This window comes from Ceratotherium simum, chromosome 6 (genome assembly GCF_057802395.1).
Source record: "Ceratotherium simum simum isolate JZ-2026a chromosome 6, ASM5780239v1, whole genome shotgun sequence".
Lineage (NCBI taxonomy): Eukaryota > Metazoa > Chordata > Mammalia > Perissodactyla > Rhinocerotidae > Ceratotherium > Ceratotherium simum.
In genome coordinates, this window is record NC_141905.1 from 56,938,009 (window position 1) to 56,956,015 (window position 18,007).

General features: G+C 37.6%; 2 protein-coding genes across 2 annotated transcripts in view; one reads left to right on the forward strand and one right to left on the reverse strand.

Annotated features, from left to right (window-relative positions):
• Window positions 1-13,761, forward strand: part of ENTPD1 (ectonucleoside triphosphate diphosphohydrolase 1) — a 99,774-nt gene extending 86,013 nt beyond the window's left edge. The window contains exon 10 of the mRNA XM_014785599.2: window positions 1,474-13,761. Coding sequence (XP_014641085.1) covers window positions 1,474-1,680 — 207 coding nt within the window. The 3' untranslated portion in view covers window positions 1,681-13,761. The remainder of the gene's footprint in view (window positions 1-1,473) is intronic.
• The window catches only part of LOC147916874 (uncharacterized), a 28,357-nt gene continuing 22,271 nt past the window's right edge, over window positions 11,922-18,007 (reverse strand). The window contains 2 exon segments of the mRNA XM_087432331.1: window positions 11,922-12,848; window positions 12,850-12,940. Of these exon segments, the coding sequence (XP_087288457.1) occupies window positions 11,922-12,848; window positions 12,850-12,940 (1,018 nt within the window).

The following is an 18,007-nucleotide window of genomic DNA, read 5'->3' on the forward strand; positions in this document are numbered from 1 at the left end:
TAAAGAAGCAACCTTACTGTCATGCTTTACTGTAGCGCCACCTGCAGGGATTCAGGCATAGAGAGACATTTACCCCAGCTGCGCATCTCATGGGCAACTCACGCTTGATGAAAAATATCAAGAGCAGTGTTTTTCTACCTTTTAAACTCATACCCACTAATGGCAAAAACAATTTACCCTCTTTATTAAATGTACGGTGATTTCAAGCAAAACAAAGCATTGTGGCAGAGGGCTGTAGCAGCCTTGAGGGTACTAGTTTCATTACTCTCTTGTCAATACTGACCTTGCTAATTCAAACGCAAATATTTTCTTGTTTTAATATCCCAGTCTTCCTTCCATTTCATCACAGTTTATTTTGTCTGTTTAAAAGATATGTCTGTCAAATATACAAGTGATTTATGTTCTTTGAACTCCAACAAATGATCCAATATTTCTAAACCCTAGGTGACAACTCCTCTAACTATGGAGACTTCCTTGACACATGCAGTCAGATAAGGTTCCTGTCCCCCATAAAGGGAGGTGGACCTATTACAAGTTATTAATTCCCAGTACTGGTAAGGGTTACAAGGAAAAGAGCATTTCTACATGTTATTGGCTGGAATGTAAACTTGCACAACCTTTGAGGAGACTGTTTTGGCAATATGTGCTAAGAACCTTAAAATATGTACATCATTTTATCCAATTACTCCATTTCTAGGATTTATAAATAATTGGATAAAGTGAGTAAAAATGAACATTTAAGGCAGTTCATGCCAGTGATGTTTTAGAAATCCCTTAGGAGACATAGGATGATGTTTATAAGGTATTCTTAAGTGAAGAATTCTACATACAATTTAATTCCATTTTTTTGTAAGAAAAAACATTCAGAGAGAGCTCACAAAATGATAATAGCAGCAACTTCTGAGTGGGGAAGTATAGGTGGTGGAGTCAGAGCGTGTTTTATCTCATGTATCTGCATGAAGTCTTTCAACTTCCATAAAGTAAGACTGACTTGGGGTTATCCCCCAATTTTTCCCTAGTTGAATCATAAAGTCCTGGTTTTGTATGTATGAGATTCCTGGGCCTGACATACATGTAAAAGACCAGAGACAATCATTGCTCTCTCCTCCTTTCCCTGCTTCCTGTCACCCCCCAGCCCCTCAACCTTCACAAAAAACAAAAGAGGAATGCAAATCTCCCAAGGCCTATTTGAATTAAATTCTTCTAGGGAGGAGAATTGGGCAGTCATTCACCAAATTCCTTCCTGAACTTTGGGAATACAGTAGTGAGGCTCCAAACTCTCCTTGTTAATCACTTGCTCCTGCTCTGTTTTCCCCACTACCATATGTCCAGTTTAGAATATAAAAGTAACCCATTTAGAGAACTGAACATGGTGCTCTCCACCTCCTGGTTGCTCAGTGTTATGGATGGGGCTGCATGAAAGCTCATTTAATACTCGGACCAGAATCAATGGACTTTCCCCACTGTTTGCAGATCCGGAGCAGCAACGTCGGGTGGACTTTGGGCTACATGCTGAACCTGACCAACATGATCCCAGCTGAGCAGCCGTTGTCCACACCTCTTCCCCACTCCACCTATGTCTTCCTCATGGTCCTCTTCTCCCTGATCCTGGTCATAGTGGCCATCATAGGCATGTTTATCTTTCACAAGCCTTCAGATTTCTGGAAAGACAGGGTATAGGAGGAGCAACTGAAATCTGCTGGCTGGAGTGAGAAAAAAACTTGCCCAGGGAGCACTTTCCTCCAAAATGATGTATAAGGTCTTCCTTCCTTGCTCACCAAGGCCAGTCTTGACCAACATGAAGCTTCCTTGGCTTTTGCTGAAGCCTCTTGTGGGAGGTATTCACCACCTTCTGCCTCAAGGACTTCCTGGCAGACATTGTCTCTTTTGTGAGTCTTTCCCAACTCTCCTCTTTCTCTTTTGTACTCTGTGCTTGTGTAGGTCTTAAAGACCTACCACCTTTCGTGATCTTTGCTTTATAAAAGAACAATACTGACTTTGTCCAGAAGAACTGAGAGTCCTGAGTCCTCTGCTGGAAGTTGCGCTGGCTAAAAGAAGCATCTCAGGAACTGGTTCGGTTGTACTCTTACAGACGCTTTCTCTCTCCTGTTTCCCATTATTAAGAAAGCCATATAATGCCTTTGGAGAGGGCAGACACACATCCAATTCCCAGCCTGCCCTTTGCCTGGGAGAACTTTCTAGACTAGGCAAATATGTGCTAGGGCCAAAGAGTCTTACAAGGGAATTTATGTGCTTGTGCAGTTAATACAATACTTAATCCAATCCAAAATAGGGATGTGGATGAATCACATATTCCCAGGTGATGCCAAAATGCTACAGAGTGGAACACCCAGACCAGAGAAAAGCTGATGCACATATAAGCATTCAGATATCAGGGCATACTACATGATAGGTGTATACATGTCAGGAAGAAAAATACAGTTGCAACACAGGGTCGGGAAGATGCATCCTCCGATGCATCTATTGGTGTTTTATTTTTATTGCGGTAAAATGCATATAACATAAAATTCACCATTTTAACACATACAATTCAGTGGCGCTTAGTACATTCACAATGTTGTGCAACCATTACCACTATCTAATTTCAGAACACTTTCATCACCAAGAAATTGGCTGCAGGCAAGACCATCCCTGGGTAGGCTTGAACCACCAAACTTTCAGTTAATAGCCAAATATGCTAACCAACTGCACCACAAAGATGCCCATTGAGTTTTAAAGCCATGCCATATCTTATTGTTCCATGGTTTAATTTAGTGAGAGAGCTGCATTAGTGTAGAGTGGCATGCCTGTTCACTGTCATGGTATTTACACATTGAAATGTGCCAAGAACCAGATCTGAAAGTGTTGTTGCCACCCCTCTCACACAAGTATGGGCTCTATTTACTTACTCCGTGGAATGTTTTGTGGGAGAAGCAGCAGCTATGGATCTTGTCACAGAAACATTAAGAGACCGTGTACCTCCTCCCTTTAAGGACTATTGTAAGAGTTACCTGTTGAGCAGGATGGAGTGGTGATGTGTTGCTCTGACCTTGTCCCAAGCTCTCCATCTCTGGATTTGGGGACTGATTGTTGAGTTGATGCAGGGTGGAGGGGGAGGAAAAGCTCTTCCACAAACTAGAAGCCAAATGTCCCTTATCTCTTGAATAATCAAGTCATTTTTGACAACATCCAGGTGAATATAAGCTTAATAAAGCTGTGGACAGGAACTTTTTCCTTTCTGCTCACAACTGAATTTGCTGTACCTTGATTAGGAATGAGAAGCCAAATTAGGACACCTTTAAACTCTTTCTAGTGGTAGTTGATTATATCGTTATAGCTAGTATTTACTGAGCATTTGTTTTATACCAGGCTCCGCGCTCGAGTCATTACATTCATTTTCTCATTTAATCCTCACAGTAATCTGGAGGTAGCTACTACCACTCTCACTTCATAGAAGTAGAAACTGAGGCTCAGAGAGGTTAAGTCACTTGCCCAAATGTCTGAGCTAACGCCTGGCATTCACTTAACCATTATTTTCTCTCCTGAATGTACTAGACTGTCTCCTTATGACTTCTAAGCATGCACTTAACTCTGCACAAATACAGGGCTTATGGGCATGATGGGAAGTGTAGTAGACAGATGACCTGTTCCCTGATGGACTTGTGATTTAACATTGCTTTAAGCCCACAAAGGCTGTCATGGTAACACCAATATTCTGTTCATGTATTTTGCATGGTAACATACATGGCATATGATGCTAATCAATGATTCCCATACTTCTGGCTTCTTAATTATACTGCTTGCTTACTGCTTAGCAGTTCAGCATCAATAAACAGTAGTTGATGATAATGATAAAAATAAAAGGTCTATTTATTAATAGAGCCAATATCAGCCCCTTTATTCCTTATCTCTGCATATACAAAGGACTGTTGTACACATTATTCTGATCCTTAAAAAAAACCCACGAGGGTGTATTATTTCCATTTTGCAAATGAAGGTCACACAAGCTAGTATATGGCAGAGTTGATACTCAAACTCATGTCTTCTGCCCCAAGTTTACTGCTTTTTCTTTTCTAAACACTGCCCCTCAGCAAGTTGGAATTAGAATTCACAAGTTTCCTTCAGTAAACACTGAAATCTTTTCTTATTCCATTTCTGTCTTGTTGCCTGGGTCCAAAAAAAATCCTTTAAGGTATTTGGGAGCCAAACTCCACTTGTTAAAAATCTCAAATCATGGAACCAATCAGCAGGCACAACCTAATCTCATTTCTGTTGGAGGGAAAGTTAGCTTTGAGGCAGATCTAGGAATCTGCTTTGGGCCATTCTGGATGAGGAAAGCCAAATAAAATGTGTCACTATCAACTAATTTTAATATTGGTTTGGCCATTGGTTATAAATGATTACCATTACTTCCTGGACTTTCACCCAGACTTGGTTCTGGTGACCCCATTCCTTTAGAAGGTGGGAGACTTTTTTTCTATGAACCCATAGGGGGAAAAATTAGAAGTGGTTGCTTCTGTAGATGAAAGAATGAAGTTACTTCAATAGGCTGTTGTATGTGTGTGTGAGAAAGAGAGAGAGAGAGAGAAACATAAAAGTTTCACCTTACCCAATTCTTAAATTAGTAAGAAACATAAAATGCAATATACATAAAAGTTATAAAGTATACTTCAGGGGGCCAGCCTGGTGGTGTAGTGGTTAAGTTTGTGCACTCCACTTCGGCGGCCCGGGGTTTGCAAGTTTGTATCCTGGGCGCAGACCGATGCACCGCTTGTCAAGCCAAGCTGTGGCAGCATCCCATATAAAGTAGAGGAAGATGGGCATGGATGTTAGCCCAGGGCCAATCTCCCTCAGCAAAAAGAGAAGGATTGGCAACAGATGTTAGCTCAGGCTAATCTTCCTCACACACAAAAAAAGTATATTTCATTTTAATGTTGTATCAATCAAGATCTCTGTAAGAAAAAGATGATTCAATCAAACTGGGTAACTAAGAGAGTTTAATAAAGTGACTATATCCAAAATATATTATCATTTCAACACATAATTAACATAAAAATTATTAATGAGATATTTGTTTTTTCATATTAAGTTTTTGAAATCTATTGTGTATATTACACACGGCACATCTTAATCAGGACTAGCTACATTTCAGGTGCTCAACAGCCACATGTGACAAGGGGCCACCATATTGGACAGCACATGTCTAAAAATACATTCAAAGCTAAAAAGACACAGGCAATAATCCTTTATCTTTCTCTTGAGGGGAAGATTTTTTTTAAAGAGTTAGAGACACTAAAACATTCTTGATATTATTTGTTATATATGAAGTTTAACATTATTTTTAAACAAGCTTTTAAGATCCCAGCTCAGAATTTCACTTTATTCTTCAGGTTTTGTGGCCTTTTTTGTGAAGGCAGAGATCCCTGTTATTCAAGGCCAGGGTGCCTGATGAAAGACATTTGGAAAATTTAGTCTGTATTCAAAAAGGATACAAGATAATTTTGATGCCTATGTTCTATAGTCAAAATGTAAATTTGAATATTAAAATAAAGATTAGTTTCTTAATAGCTCACGGAGCAAAGTTTACCATGGAATAGTAAAATTACTATTAAAACATATTCTCATTTATTGTCAGTTTGAAAGATGAGCTGAATTTCACCCAAATTGGTCTGGTCCCTCTCTGATTCATATTCTGATAGTTGGTATCTTGTTAGAACATGACAGTTGCTTATAGTTAGCTGTGCTCACTAACCATATGTTTCTTTCAGTTTGTGTTAGTTTTAGTTTTTAAATTTCTTATAACAACCTCAAAGTTTCAGTTTCACAGTAAACATTGATTTTCATGTTTGTGGCTCTGCAAGTCAGCTGCGTAGCTTTACTTCAGGCAGTAGGTCTGGTTCAGGCCTGCTCCATGTATCTCACATTCTCTTTGTCCAGTGGCTTCCTGAGCCATGTTCTCCTGATGAATAAGAGGGGCACAAGAGAGTGAGAGCAAACATAGGATGCCTCTTAAGGCCTTGGCCAGGATGGGCCCCCTGTCACTTCCATCCACATTCTATTGACCAAAATAAGTCATATGATCAAGCCCAACTTTAGCAAGTTGGAGAAACACTGGGAGGAATGGCAATGTCATATGGCAAAGGACATGGATGATTAATTCTAACACAGAAAAGGAGTGAAGTATTGGGCACAATGATTCAGTCTACCACAGTGTCTCATTAACTAAAACATAAAGTGTGTTTTCTGTAAATGACAGTCTACTTATCTTGCCAAGGAATATTTTTTTAAAAAAATGTCACTACTTCCAAGACGTCATCAATCTGCAACTTCTTTCCACAGCCTTAATCAGGATGCTCTGGCAGCTCCCAAATTAGCCTCACGTTCTAAAATGGTAGGTTTCCTAAGAGACCATGCATCTATTTATTTTCCTTATTTTATATGCTTAGGACAATGTAGAGTTAACTACCTAAGTTATTATTTGCACATGAATCTAATACAACTGAACACAATTGGTTTTATCTCAGGTATAATGGATTTTTTAACAGGAAAGGAGTATCTCCATGAGCCTTCTCTTTAGAAAAGTGGCATTTAAGACTGTACATGTGATAAAAGCATTGCTATACCTTTTGCATTTCTCTATTTTAAATTAATTTCTAAATTTAAATTGATGATGCAATGATGGCATCACCCTCATCAGCACCTGAGTTGACTTTTTGTATTTATATCTGTTTTGCGTGTATGTTGACAAGCAAAGCTCACCAGAGAACATGGACTAGTCAATGACAAGTGAGATACAGTCACCTAAGAAACAACATCACTTGTTATAATGAAATTCTAAGAAGAAAGGGGAGGAAAGTCTTGGGAACTAGGCAGGGAATAGTGTGTTTTTAGGATGACCCAAACTGAACTCTACCTTTGCTCCTAAACCTGCCCTTCCTCCTGCATTCTATGATGATTAATGCTACTACTGCCTCAAATACCCACGATCAGAATCAACTTCATCAACAAGACCTGCCCATTCTGCCTTTGCAACGTTTTTCATTTTGATTCCCCTTTCCAATCTTACTCTTATCACCCCAGTAAAGACCTGATACCGGGAACAGTTGTCTTGTCTCCAATCTATTACTGCCAGATTAATCTTTATAAAAAGCAGGCTTAATCACATTCCTCCCCAACTAAAACTATTGGTGGCTTTCCATTGCCTACAAAATAAGATCAAACTCTCCTACATTCAAGCCCTTTGATCCATGCCTATGAGCTCTCTCCAGGCTTATATCCCACTCACCCCTCTGACATTCCCTACATTCCAGTCAGGGTAGACTGGTTCTTCGCCCGACACTGTTCAGGTTATTTGCTTAACCTGGAATACCTTTGCCCTACTCTACCTTCAAAGCTCAACATAAATGCCCCTTCTTCAGTGAAGTCTTCTCCAAATCTCCAAGTCAGAATAAACTGCTTCCTCCCTGTGCTACCACAACTGTTTGCTTGTGCTTCCATGAGAGCGCTCAGACCATGTTATTCAGTGTTTGGGTTAAGCTACTTGGGGGCAAGATATGTGACCTGTTTCTTTCTGAAAAGTTGGGCTCAGGGGTACTTTAGCAGGAACTAAAGTAACAGTCCTAGTTACTCTCCCTCTCCACTGCCAGGAAAGTTGATCCATATCACTATTTCTGCTTCAGTATCCTTATTTATGTTATCTCTTGACATGATCATCCTCCTTCTCCAGTTTTTAAGGACCAGCTCAACTCCTGATTCCTCAATGAAGCCTTCTTTGATTATTCACATTGAACTTTTCCTTCTGGACCATGCATTTAGTTTCTGTATAGCTCACCACACAACACTTGACTGTACATATTATTAAAGTAGAATTTTAAGGATTATAATGCATGTTAAAGGTCATGCTTATTGAAACTTAATGTGCATCTGACTCAGGGATCTTGTTGAGATAAAAATTATTTAATTTTAATTAAAAAAATAATTCAGTAGGTCTGGGTGAGGCCAAGATTCTACATTTCTAACAAGCTGCCAGGTGATGCCAGTACTGCTGTCCAGGGACCACACTTTGGGTATCAAAGATCTAGACTACTTTACCATTCTATGGAGTTCCTTCTACTGGCTCTAAGTTAAGTAGTCATCTACTATCTGACTACTGTACTTAATTTGGCAGCCTGTTCCACAGTGGGCCAGCTCAAGTGCCACTTACAAAGCTTATTCCTTCTCTTACACAACAATCCTCAAATGTTTCTTCTTTTGTCAGTTTTCTGTGCCTCAGGAGGTTTCTGTCTACCCTGCCCTCTGCCTTTGGGGAGCTACTGCCTCACACTCAGTGAAGACCTGGTGTGCCTCAGAGGGATTTCTCCCAGCTCTTCTCCCCTGCCCCTAGCTTTCAGTATATTACTCTTGTGCTCTTGGGAGAGGCTCCTAGGAAAGAGCTAGTAGGTGATCCATAATGCAAGCCCACATGCAACCTTGAAAACTTCTTTAAATTCAGCTGGTTTCTTTTATTTCTGTCTAGGATGGCTTTTTCCTTCTCCTGTCACTCTACCAGGGATGGAAGAGCTGGTCACTTTCAGGAATTTAGTTATGATGGGTTTTAAAACACTAAGATTTTGTAGTTTAACCAGCTGAGAGGAAGCTACAATCTCTTACCATATGCACACAATAATTATTTGTAAAACGAATAAATGAATCACAGGGAAATTATTTTTTACAACGTTTGCAACAAGAAATTCAATTCATTAGCATATATAACTAAAAATAGAGCCTCAACAAATCAAATAGATTTCTAGTTTTGAAAAAGCAATAATTATATGTACTCCACATTGTTAGTTTCCTTATATTTATAAATACTCTTACAAAAATTAAAAGATGTAGATGGCTAATTTTATAATAACACAGTTGCCTTTTGTATACAACTTATTCTTTTTATTATGAAATGATTTTTGGCCCAGTGACAATGAAAAAGGGGCAAAAATAGATAAATAGTGGTCAGTTTTTAAAGCAAACTGCTCAGCACCAATTGAAGTTTTTTCTTGTAAATCATAATGCTCTCTTTCTCTTCAGCTCTGCAATCTACAGGCATACTATAATTGTAATCAGTAGCTTAAAAATATGACCTTTTGTGCCGTTCCTTATCTCTTGGATTTTTTACCTCTATAATAGTCAACTGAACCATCTTCTTGGAATACACATGAAGGTGGAAGTCCCCATGGATATGGTGTGAATCTGCTCTGTCTCCTGTAGTTAAATCCATTTGAAGGGTGTATTCTCAGACTATCTTCTGGAAAGATCAGTCTAATAATATAACAGAAACAAGTTGTTTTTAACTTTTTCAATTTTAAAACATAAACAAAAGTAGCATAATATAATACACATCCACGTGCCCATTACAGAACTTCATCAGTTATCATTTTGCCAATCTTGCAGAAACAAGTGTTAATCACAAATGGAACAGGATTCAAACTTCAGGGAGGGCATTGTGCTAAAAGAAGAAAGTAAATGGAGTCTTTTACCAACAGTCAAATGGTGAAGGTGGACAGAATCACTGTAGGAGGAAACACAGTGAAAGGAAACAGGGTTAAGGTCCTTAATTGTATGGAAGGATGCACCTTGCATGAAAGGAGGTAGACACATTTTATAGGCCCCTCTCATCCTGCAGGGAGAATTAGGACCACAGATGGAAGTCCCCTTGAAGAATATGGTGTGAATCTGCTTTGTCCTTTTTTGGTGTAGCAGCAAATCAATGGGTTGTGTTACTTATATATAGACAATCTCGTCCAGAGTATTTCCTTGATGCTGAGAAGCTGAAGAAGCTAATGAATAGCCTATTTTAAATTGTAAGGTTTGCTTTTCATATATGTTTAAATCTAATACCTCTCTTTTAATAAACCTCTACTAAAGTATACATTTGTGGGATAATTCTAGCAGATTTTTAATGTAAATATTTGTGTCTATAAAGAACTCTATTTTTTTCCTGCTGCAATTCCCTTTTATCCAAATTGCTAATATGCTATGTTACTTAGGCCTGTCAGTAATGGGTAAGCGAAAAGGAAAGAGGGCAGGAAGAATCCTGTTTTGGCTGTCATCTGCCTTTTTTCTCCCTCAAACCAAGGTCTCTTTTGGTCTATCTAAATCTTTCCTTTAGGTCCTCTCCACTTGAGTGGAATACCTTTGAGCCATTTAATCCCGTCCACAGTAGCTGAAGAAGTTATAGAAGTAAGAAAAACTAGGTAATTTGAAACAAAAAATCCAATCTGATTTCTATTGTGTAGTTTAATATAAATCAATATGGAATATCCTTTTATACTGAAACTTACACTCTTTCAAATAGGATACCTGGAACCCTGACCCTACTTTTGATATTGAGTGACAAGATGAGAGAAAATGGAAGCCAAAAAAAGGCATTTTGTTTTACATGCCTTCTTCTGAATACTGTAATTCTCCTAACCCAGACCACTGTCTAATAGAGAGGTTCTTCTGAGGGAAGTGAGAGACGTTTATTGGCCAACCTTGTCTTTTATCTTGACCAATGGAATACAGTGGGCTGTGGTTAGGATGTAGATTTATAATCATGGAATAGAGTTAAATTATCATAAAGGAAATGAAACTTAAGTTTCTGGTTTAACTGGTACCAACTGCTAGCCACTGGAAACCCAAGGGCAGATGAACTGATTACTTGGTTATACAACCCCAAACCATAAGTGAGGGTTGTTTCAAAAGATCATGGCCAGGACCTGCAGAGGTTGCACAGAAACCCTGAATACATGTGAATTCATGTTTTCTAACATGTTTACATGTCAATGGTAGTGATCAGGGATAGGCTTGGAAAAGATAGTTTCACAGCTAAATCAATATTTGTCTCTTACTTCTGCTTCTTCAATTATCAGTGCCAAATTTCCTGTGAAATGAAGTGAAGAAGATAGATGAGTTGATGGTAGAAAACTTATGAGAGAAAGAAGAATAGTTTCTCAAGAAAACCAAGATAACCCATACTAGGTTCAGGCAAGAGTTCACATCTATCCAAGTATATGTAGCATAATGTTATATAACTGGAGAAAACATTCTAAATCAGAAGGAAAGGCATGTAATAACTTTCCCTATATATAACTCTTCATTTCCCTTCTCAAACCTTCTCTCTCTTCAATGGCCTTATTTTTTTTTTTTTGCTGAGGAAGATTTGCCCTGAGCTAACATCTGTGCCAGTCTTCCTCTATTTTGTATGTGGGTCACCACCACAGCATGGCTGATGAGTGATGTAGGTCCACTCCCAGGATCCAAACCCATGAACTCCAGGCTGCTGAAGTGGAGCACACTGAACTTAACCACTAGGCCATGGGGTCGGCTCCAATCGATGGCCTTATTTTCTATTCCAGCACACTACTCTCTTTTCCTGGCTTCTCTTTTTATTTCCATCCCTTTTTATATCCTTTCTTCCTTGTCTTGTTCTTTCCCTTTAGACTTCATGCTTTACCTTTCTGTTTCTTGGCATGCGCTTCAATTTCACCAGGGTCATTGCTCTCCTGATGCTCCCACATAAAGGCATAGATAAAAAATTACTGAATGACAGAAAAAACGACTACTGGATTGTGTATGTTAAAATAATTTTGTAGCACATCTAAAAAGAATATTTTTTAAAATCCTTGTCTAAAAATTATAGTATTTCCATGAAAAATCTGTTTCTGATATTTTTTACTTCAAACTTATAGTTAAGAATTAAACCATTTAAATCTAATTTGTTGTATTTACTTCAATCCTGGGAAATAACTTAAAGCTAAATTTCTAATTCATAGCAATCAGAAATAAGCATTTATTATAAATTGAATCTATACAAGAACAAATCTGAATTTTAGTTTTGGGTGATAATTTATACCACTTTTGAATGTTTATACAAATTTGAAAGAAGTCTAAGTGTTTTGTTGGATTCAAGTACCATTCCTTACTGTACAAGACAAAATTAACCACTTATCTAAATACCAATCAGGATTTATGTTATCAGGAGGTGGGTGGTCCTGAAAAGATCTCAGTCTTTGTAAAGATGTTCCCTGTTCAAAGTCCAAGTCTTCCAATAGTATCTGTTCTGGTGGATCACTAGGCTGGTTGTCACAGTAAGATATTTGCCTTGGTCCAGTTCCATTGTTGAAATGAAAATTTCTTAACTGCATTTGTTTTTGAAACTTTTGAAAGGGTGATAGTCTTGGTCCATGACCTCTATTGACACATTTTTCCAATGGCATTTTCTCTGAGAAATCAACATTGGAATGGTCACATAAAGGTCCCAATGTGTGCTCTGATGCTTCATCAGTATATTCTAAATCTTCCAAATTCATTTCATCATGAGAACAGTCCTGGCAGACAGATTTTTGCCTTTGAAAACCACCTGTATTGCGGTAATTAGAACTTTGTATTGGTAACTGGTCCTGAAAATCACCATGTGGTGGGTACTCATGGCAGTTATGGGAAGGTTGTCGTTTTTGTCCCCGGCCTCTGTTAACAAAACCAAAATCTTTTGTAGGAAATTGTTCCCAAAAGTTACTATAGGCCTGATGGTTCTGAACAGAATGTCTCCTTTGTGCACAAACCTTGCTAACAAAATCAAAATCATTTCCAGGATCTGGTTCATGGAAGTCACTGTGATGTTGGTGATCATGAAATACTCTTGTTGTTGTTCCAAGTATTTTGTTATTGAAATCTATTTCCTCTTGTGAGACATCGTAACACTGGTAATTAGCAAAAAATGAACATGTTGGTTCTGGTCCTTTGTTACCAAAATCCCAATCTCTCAGATGTCTCTCTTCTGGGATGCTGTCACAACACTGGTGTTTATAAAAATCTCCATGCCTCTGGGCAGATCCACTGTTGACAGTTGACATAATCATTATCCTTTATTTGTACATCATTTTGAGGGTGCTGATCATTAAGAAGCCTTGACCTTTTCCGGGACCTATGGGGGGAAAATATGGTATAAATCCTTAGTATTTTAACAATAAATAAAGGATAAATGCTAGCAAAATCTCCCTTTGTTCAATTCTACAGGACATAATTTTGCTGTGATATACCCTAAATTGGATTGTGCCTCATTTTAATTTTTCTCTTTTGTATCTGCTTATGAGCTCAAAATTCTCTCTTGCAACTATCAACTTGTAAATTTCCAAACAAAAGTGTGTTGAGGTTAAACAGAATAAATTTTTTTCCTAAAAACTGGTGAACAATGCATTTCACAGCATCTTTTCATTTAAAGGAATGTGTCATAACCAGATCACTTTTACCGCAATGTATCTGATGGGTTAAGGAAATAATCTTACAAATACGGCTGACGACATGCTGGATTACTGTACTGACTTCATGTTAGAAGAAATAATAAAAAACATATGTGGATTTTTATATAATTACTCCTAAGAACTATTAATAGAGCTTATAGTATAAAATATTTAATATATATTTAATATAAATAATATATGTGGGCTGTTTGCCGTTTTGTTTTTGTTTTTGGTGGGCCCTGAGCTAACATCCGTTGCCAATCTTCCTCTTTTTGCTGAGGAAGATTAGCCCTGAGCTAATATCTGTTGCCAATCTTCCTCTATTTTTATATGTGGGATGCCGCCACAGCATGGCCCGATGAGTGGTGTGTAGGTCTGCACCTGGGGTTCTGAACCCACGAACCTTGGGCCACTGAAGCAGAGAGTGCCGACTTAACCACTACGCCACCACGCCAGCCCCCTGTTTCCAGTTTTTGACTATTATAAATAAAGCAGCTACAAAAGAGCATTCATGTCAGGTTTTTGTGTGAAGAAAAGTTTTCATTTCTCTGGGATAAATATGCTAAATCCATTTTTAGTTTTATAAGGAATTGCAAAACTGTTTTATAACATAAAAATACACTAACTTGAAACAGAGTTAAAAAGTGGAATAGATACCATTTAGAATGAAAAAAAAGATAACTATTAAAAATCCAGGATAAGATACTATAATTGACCACAAAGTTAGAACTTTTCTTCCTAGCAACAAGAACAAAAAGGAAAGTTTCATTAAAAAAACAAAAAATAAAAAACAACCAATGTAACCAAAAATAAACAACAAAAAGCCCCCAATATTGTCTGAAAAAACAACAACAACCAGAAGTTGGTACTGGACTAACTTCTAAGAGAGATTTTCACAAGGGTTTTATTCATAAGGAACAGGAACGTAATAGTTATTTTGAATATTGAAAATAAATGCGTCCTTAGAATGGAAGCTCAGAGATTATGTGAGACAGAGACAGTGTCAAGGCAGATATGAAACGCCTCGGTAAGCTGAAGAGCTCTGTACACCCCCTCATATATTTTATGCATATCCTGTGATGCTAGCTAATGTCTAGCACCTTGCCTGGCACTGCATTCCTTCTCCTGGGGAAGAGAAAAGCCAGAACTGTTCAGGTGGCAAAATGCTTCACGTTTTGAGGTGAGAAGTGAGGCTGAAAGAAAAATCAAGTGGAAGAACAGTCCATTAATATGTATTCTAATTTGTATTAAATCCGGTCACAGTAGGTAATTCCAATTTATTGGAAATAATAGTTACATGCTATTTCAGTTTTTCAGAAAACAAAACCAAATACAAATACCAAAAATTCCTCATGATTTAAAATACTATTGGATATTCTGAAATTTAAGTTTACAGAGAAAAATGCCAATAGAGAAGAGTGTAAAAACTTTTTTTAGTAAAGAGAGAGAAAAATGGTTTCAAGATAATTTTTAAATTGTCTCTATCAGTTTACGAAGATGAATACAATGTCATAGAAGAAGTTCTAGTACCATTTGATAGCCTTAATTCAGTTTCTGATGGTAGAATAAATGCCAATTATTACTTAGAATCATAGCATTTTTAGATTTTGAAGGGATCATGAGATTACCTAGTTCAATATTTGCCAAATAGTTTAGGCAACATTAGTACCCCATATCATATTAATACTTGTTCTACGGGGTAAAAAAGAGTTCTGTGCTCAAATAAGTTGGAGAAATGCTGGGTTAAATATAATTTAATAAATTTCTTTACTTCAGGAATTCTAAGGGCTTTTAATAAGCTAATGTTCATGGTGATAGCAGTTTGCGTTTCCAAAACTTATGTAACTTAAAAGAAACCTCTTTTTAGTCCTGGAAAACTAATAATATCTCATGAAATACTAGTTTTGTATGTCCTTAGAATACAGCTTAAGAAAACCTAACTGATCTGGTCCAACTGCTTTATGTTACAAATTAAACAACAGTGGCCTGAGAAAGTTATGTTACTTGCTTTAGATGATGTACAATTCATAAGTGGCACAGCTAAGATTTGAAGGCAAATTTCCGGATTCCCAGTCCCACGGGTTTTTTCCCCTATTACCATTATCAAAGAATATGTTTCCTAACTTTCATAAAATATTAATCTAAAATCTCATTAATTTTACCCATGGAAGTCTTCATTCGGGGGCCAATCCCTAGATTCTGCCATAGAATTGGATGGGGGATTTGCATCTTTATCAGAATCCCAGACATCCATTCCAAGATTACTAGAGGAAAAATATCAAAAAGAAATTCTAAATTCAATTAGAAACAGGGTCATAGGCTTTTAGACAGGTAAGTTGAGCACAAAATAAGAAAAAAAAAAAAGCAAACCTGCATACCATTTGCATCTTAGAAAAATCCACAGATATTTTGCCATTTTGCCTTAGTGGAAAGAATAAAACTTAAGAATTATGAGGTAAAAGTCATCAGACAAGCAAAATTTTAGGGAAAAATTTCAACTGTTAGGATGTAAACATTATCTCCTGTGGACGTAAAAATTAAGGGCTTAAGGAATAGGCACTATGAGGAAAGGTTAATAGAAGAGATAAAGAGGGAGCGGGAATAAGGCCAGGGGTGCTAAAGTACTGGACATCAGACTTCCCTAAGTCCACTCTTCCATATACCTTCTCTGAGTACCCACTTGCACTACTTGAAATTACCTTATTTGTTGAATGCCTTTCTCAGCACCATCCATTCATTCATTGATTCATCCATTCAGCAAATATTTGTTAGGCCCAAAATATGCCAGGCATTGTTTAAACACTTAAGAGATACAGTAATGACCAAACCAGGCAAAGTCCTTGCTCTCAAAGGAGAGAGACCATAAGCAAGTGAATAAAAGATATCATTTCTGGTAGTAACAAGTGCTTTGCAGGAAATCCAAGATAATGCAATAGACAGTGACGGGGGGAGAGGGACACTATTAAATAAGACAAGGAAGGCTGGCTCTCTGAGGCGGTGACATTTGAACTGAGAAGTCAGCCATGCAAAGATAGGCCATTCCAGGTAGTGGGAACAGCAGTGCAAAATCCCTTCATATAAGGCCTGCAAGTCCACACAAAGACTCACAAGCTGCATGAAGGAAGGGACCTGGTCTGTCTTCTTCACTGCTGATTCCTCAGAGCCAAGCAGAGGGCCAGGACAGAGTAGGCACTCCATAAATACTTGTGGAATGGAAAGGAACGGATAGTGTCCTGCATCATAGCACTTAACACATGATTATATTTCCTGGTTTACTTACCTGTCTGCTTGAGGGCAAGGGCTTTCCTAACCTCTGTAGCCCGTGTTTAGCACTATGCCTGGCATAACAGAGATGCTTAACAGAATTGCTGAAGCAGCATATGAGATGTTGAATGAATATTGTATCTTTATTAGAGAAGATAAAATTAAATGGAAGAGATTTTTAAGGAATGCCCCACTGCATTTATGCTAAAAGACATTTAAGATGTTTGTATTGTTCCAACATTGTTTAGTTTCAAAAAGTAGAAAACTAACGTCTAGACATGTTATAAAGGCAATCTTCTCAGGGATAATGGCCAGAGAAGAAGGCAGGAAGAATTATATCTTAGTGTCTATAAATAGCAATCACTACCTTATTAGGATATTAATAACAATATGAGTTCAAAAAGTAACTTTTTAAAACTGTAGTAAAAGGTTGCTAGTGTTGTTAATTTTCTGGTACATATGCTATCTATTGGGAAGAACATTTCCTTAGGTCAGGGCTATAAACAAGCACAAGCAAAGGTTTCAAAGGGAAGAAAAACACGAGAGAGAAGATTTAATTGAGCAGCTCTTATAAGAAATAAGAAATGAGTTAACCAGGAAGTTTCCCTCCCAGAGTACTTGAATAAATACTGGGAAGGAAATCCCTAGCTCTCAGGCCAATTCAGTTTTGGTTTAATTTTATTTAGCCTATCAAACACTGAAAGACCATAGTGCTTTAGTGCATTACAGAACAAAACAAATGTGGTCTCTAAAAAGCAAATATAAAATAGTCATTCTTTTTATGAGCTATTACATAAACTTTCCCAAGTACTTATGATTTGTAAAGAAAATGTTCCTTAGGTAAGTTTGGGATTTTGTATGCAGTTCAGGTACGACAAAGATTTGGGGGTCATCTGGTAGAAGTGACAGCTGAAGTGACAAGAAAATGGAGTATAGGAATAAAAGCAGAAACCTAAAGACGGGGTCTTATAAAACATCTACAGTAAGAAGGAAGAAGAGGAGACAACTAAGGTGACAGAGCTATCAGAAAATTAAGAGGCAAACTTGGATGATGCTGTGTCCGAAATACAGAATTTAAAGTATATGTAGAGAGTAATTAATGATGCCAGATGCTGCCAAGAAAAGCTGCAGAATTTGGCTAGGTTGTTGGTGATCCCTGAGAAGGCAATTTTAATTAAATAGTAAAAACAAATTGGATACATTTAAGAAGAGAATGGGGAAGTAGAGATCATAGACAAAGTATTTTTAAAAATTTGATAATGGATCAAGAGAATGGAATGGTAGTGTGTACAAGATAGTAGAATCCAACAGAACACTTCTGGGTTTTTTGGGGTTTTTTTGGTATACTTAAGGTATACAACTTGATGATTTGACATATGCATACATTGTGAAATCACCACTATAATTAAGCTAATCAACATACCCATCACCTCACATAGTTAACTTTTGTGTGTGTGTGTGTGTGTGTGTATGTGCGTGTGTGGTGA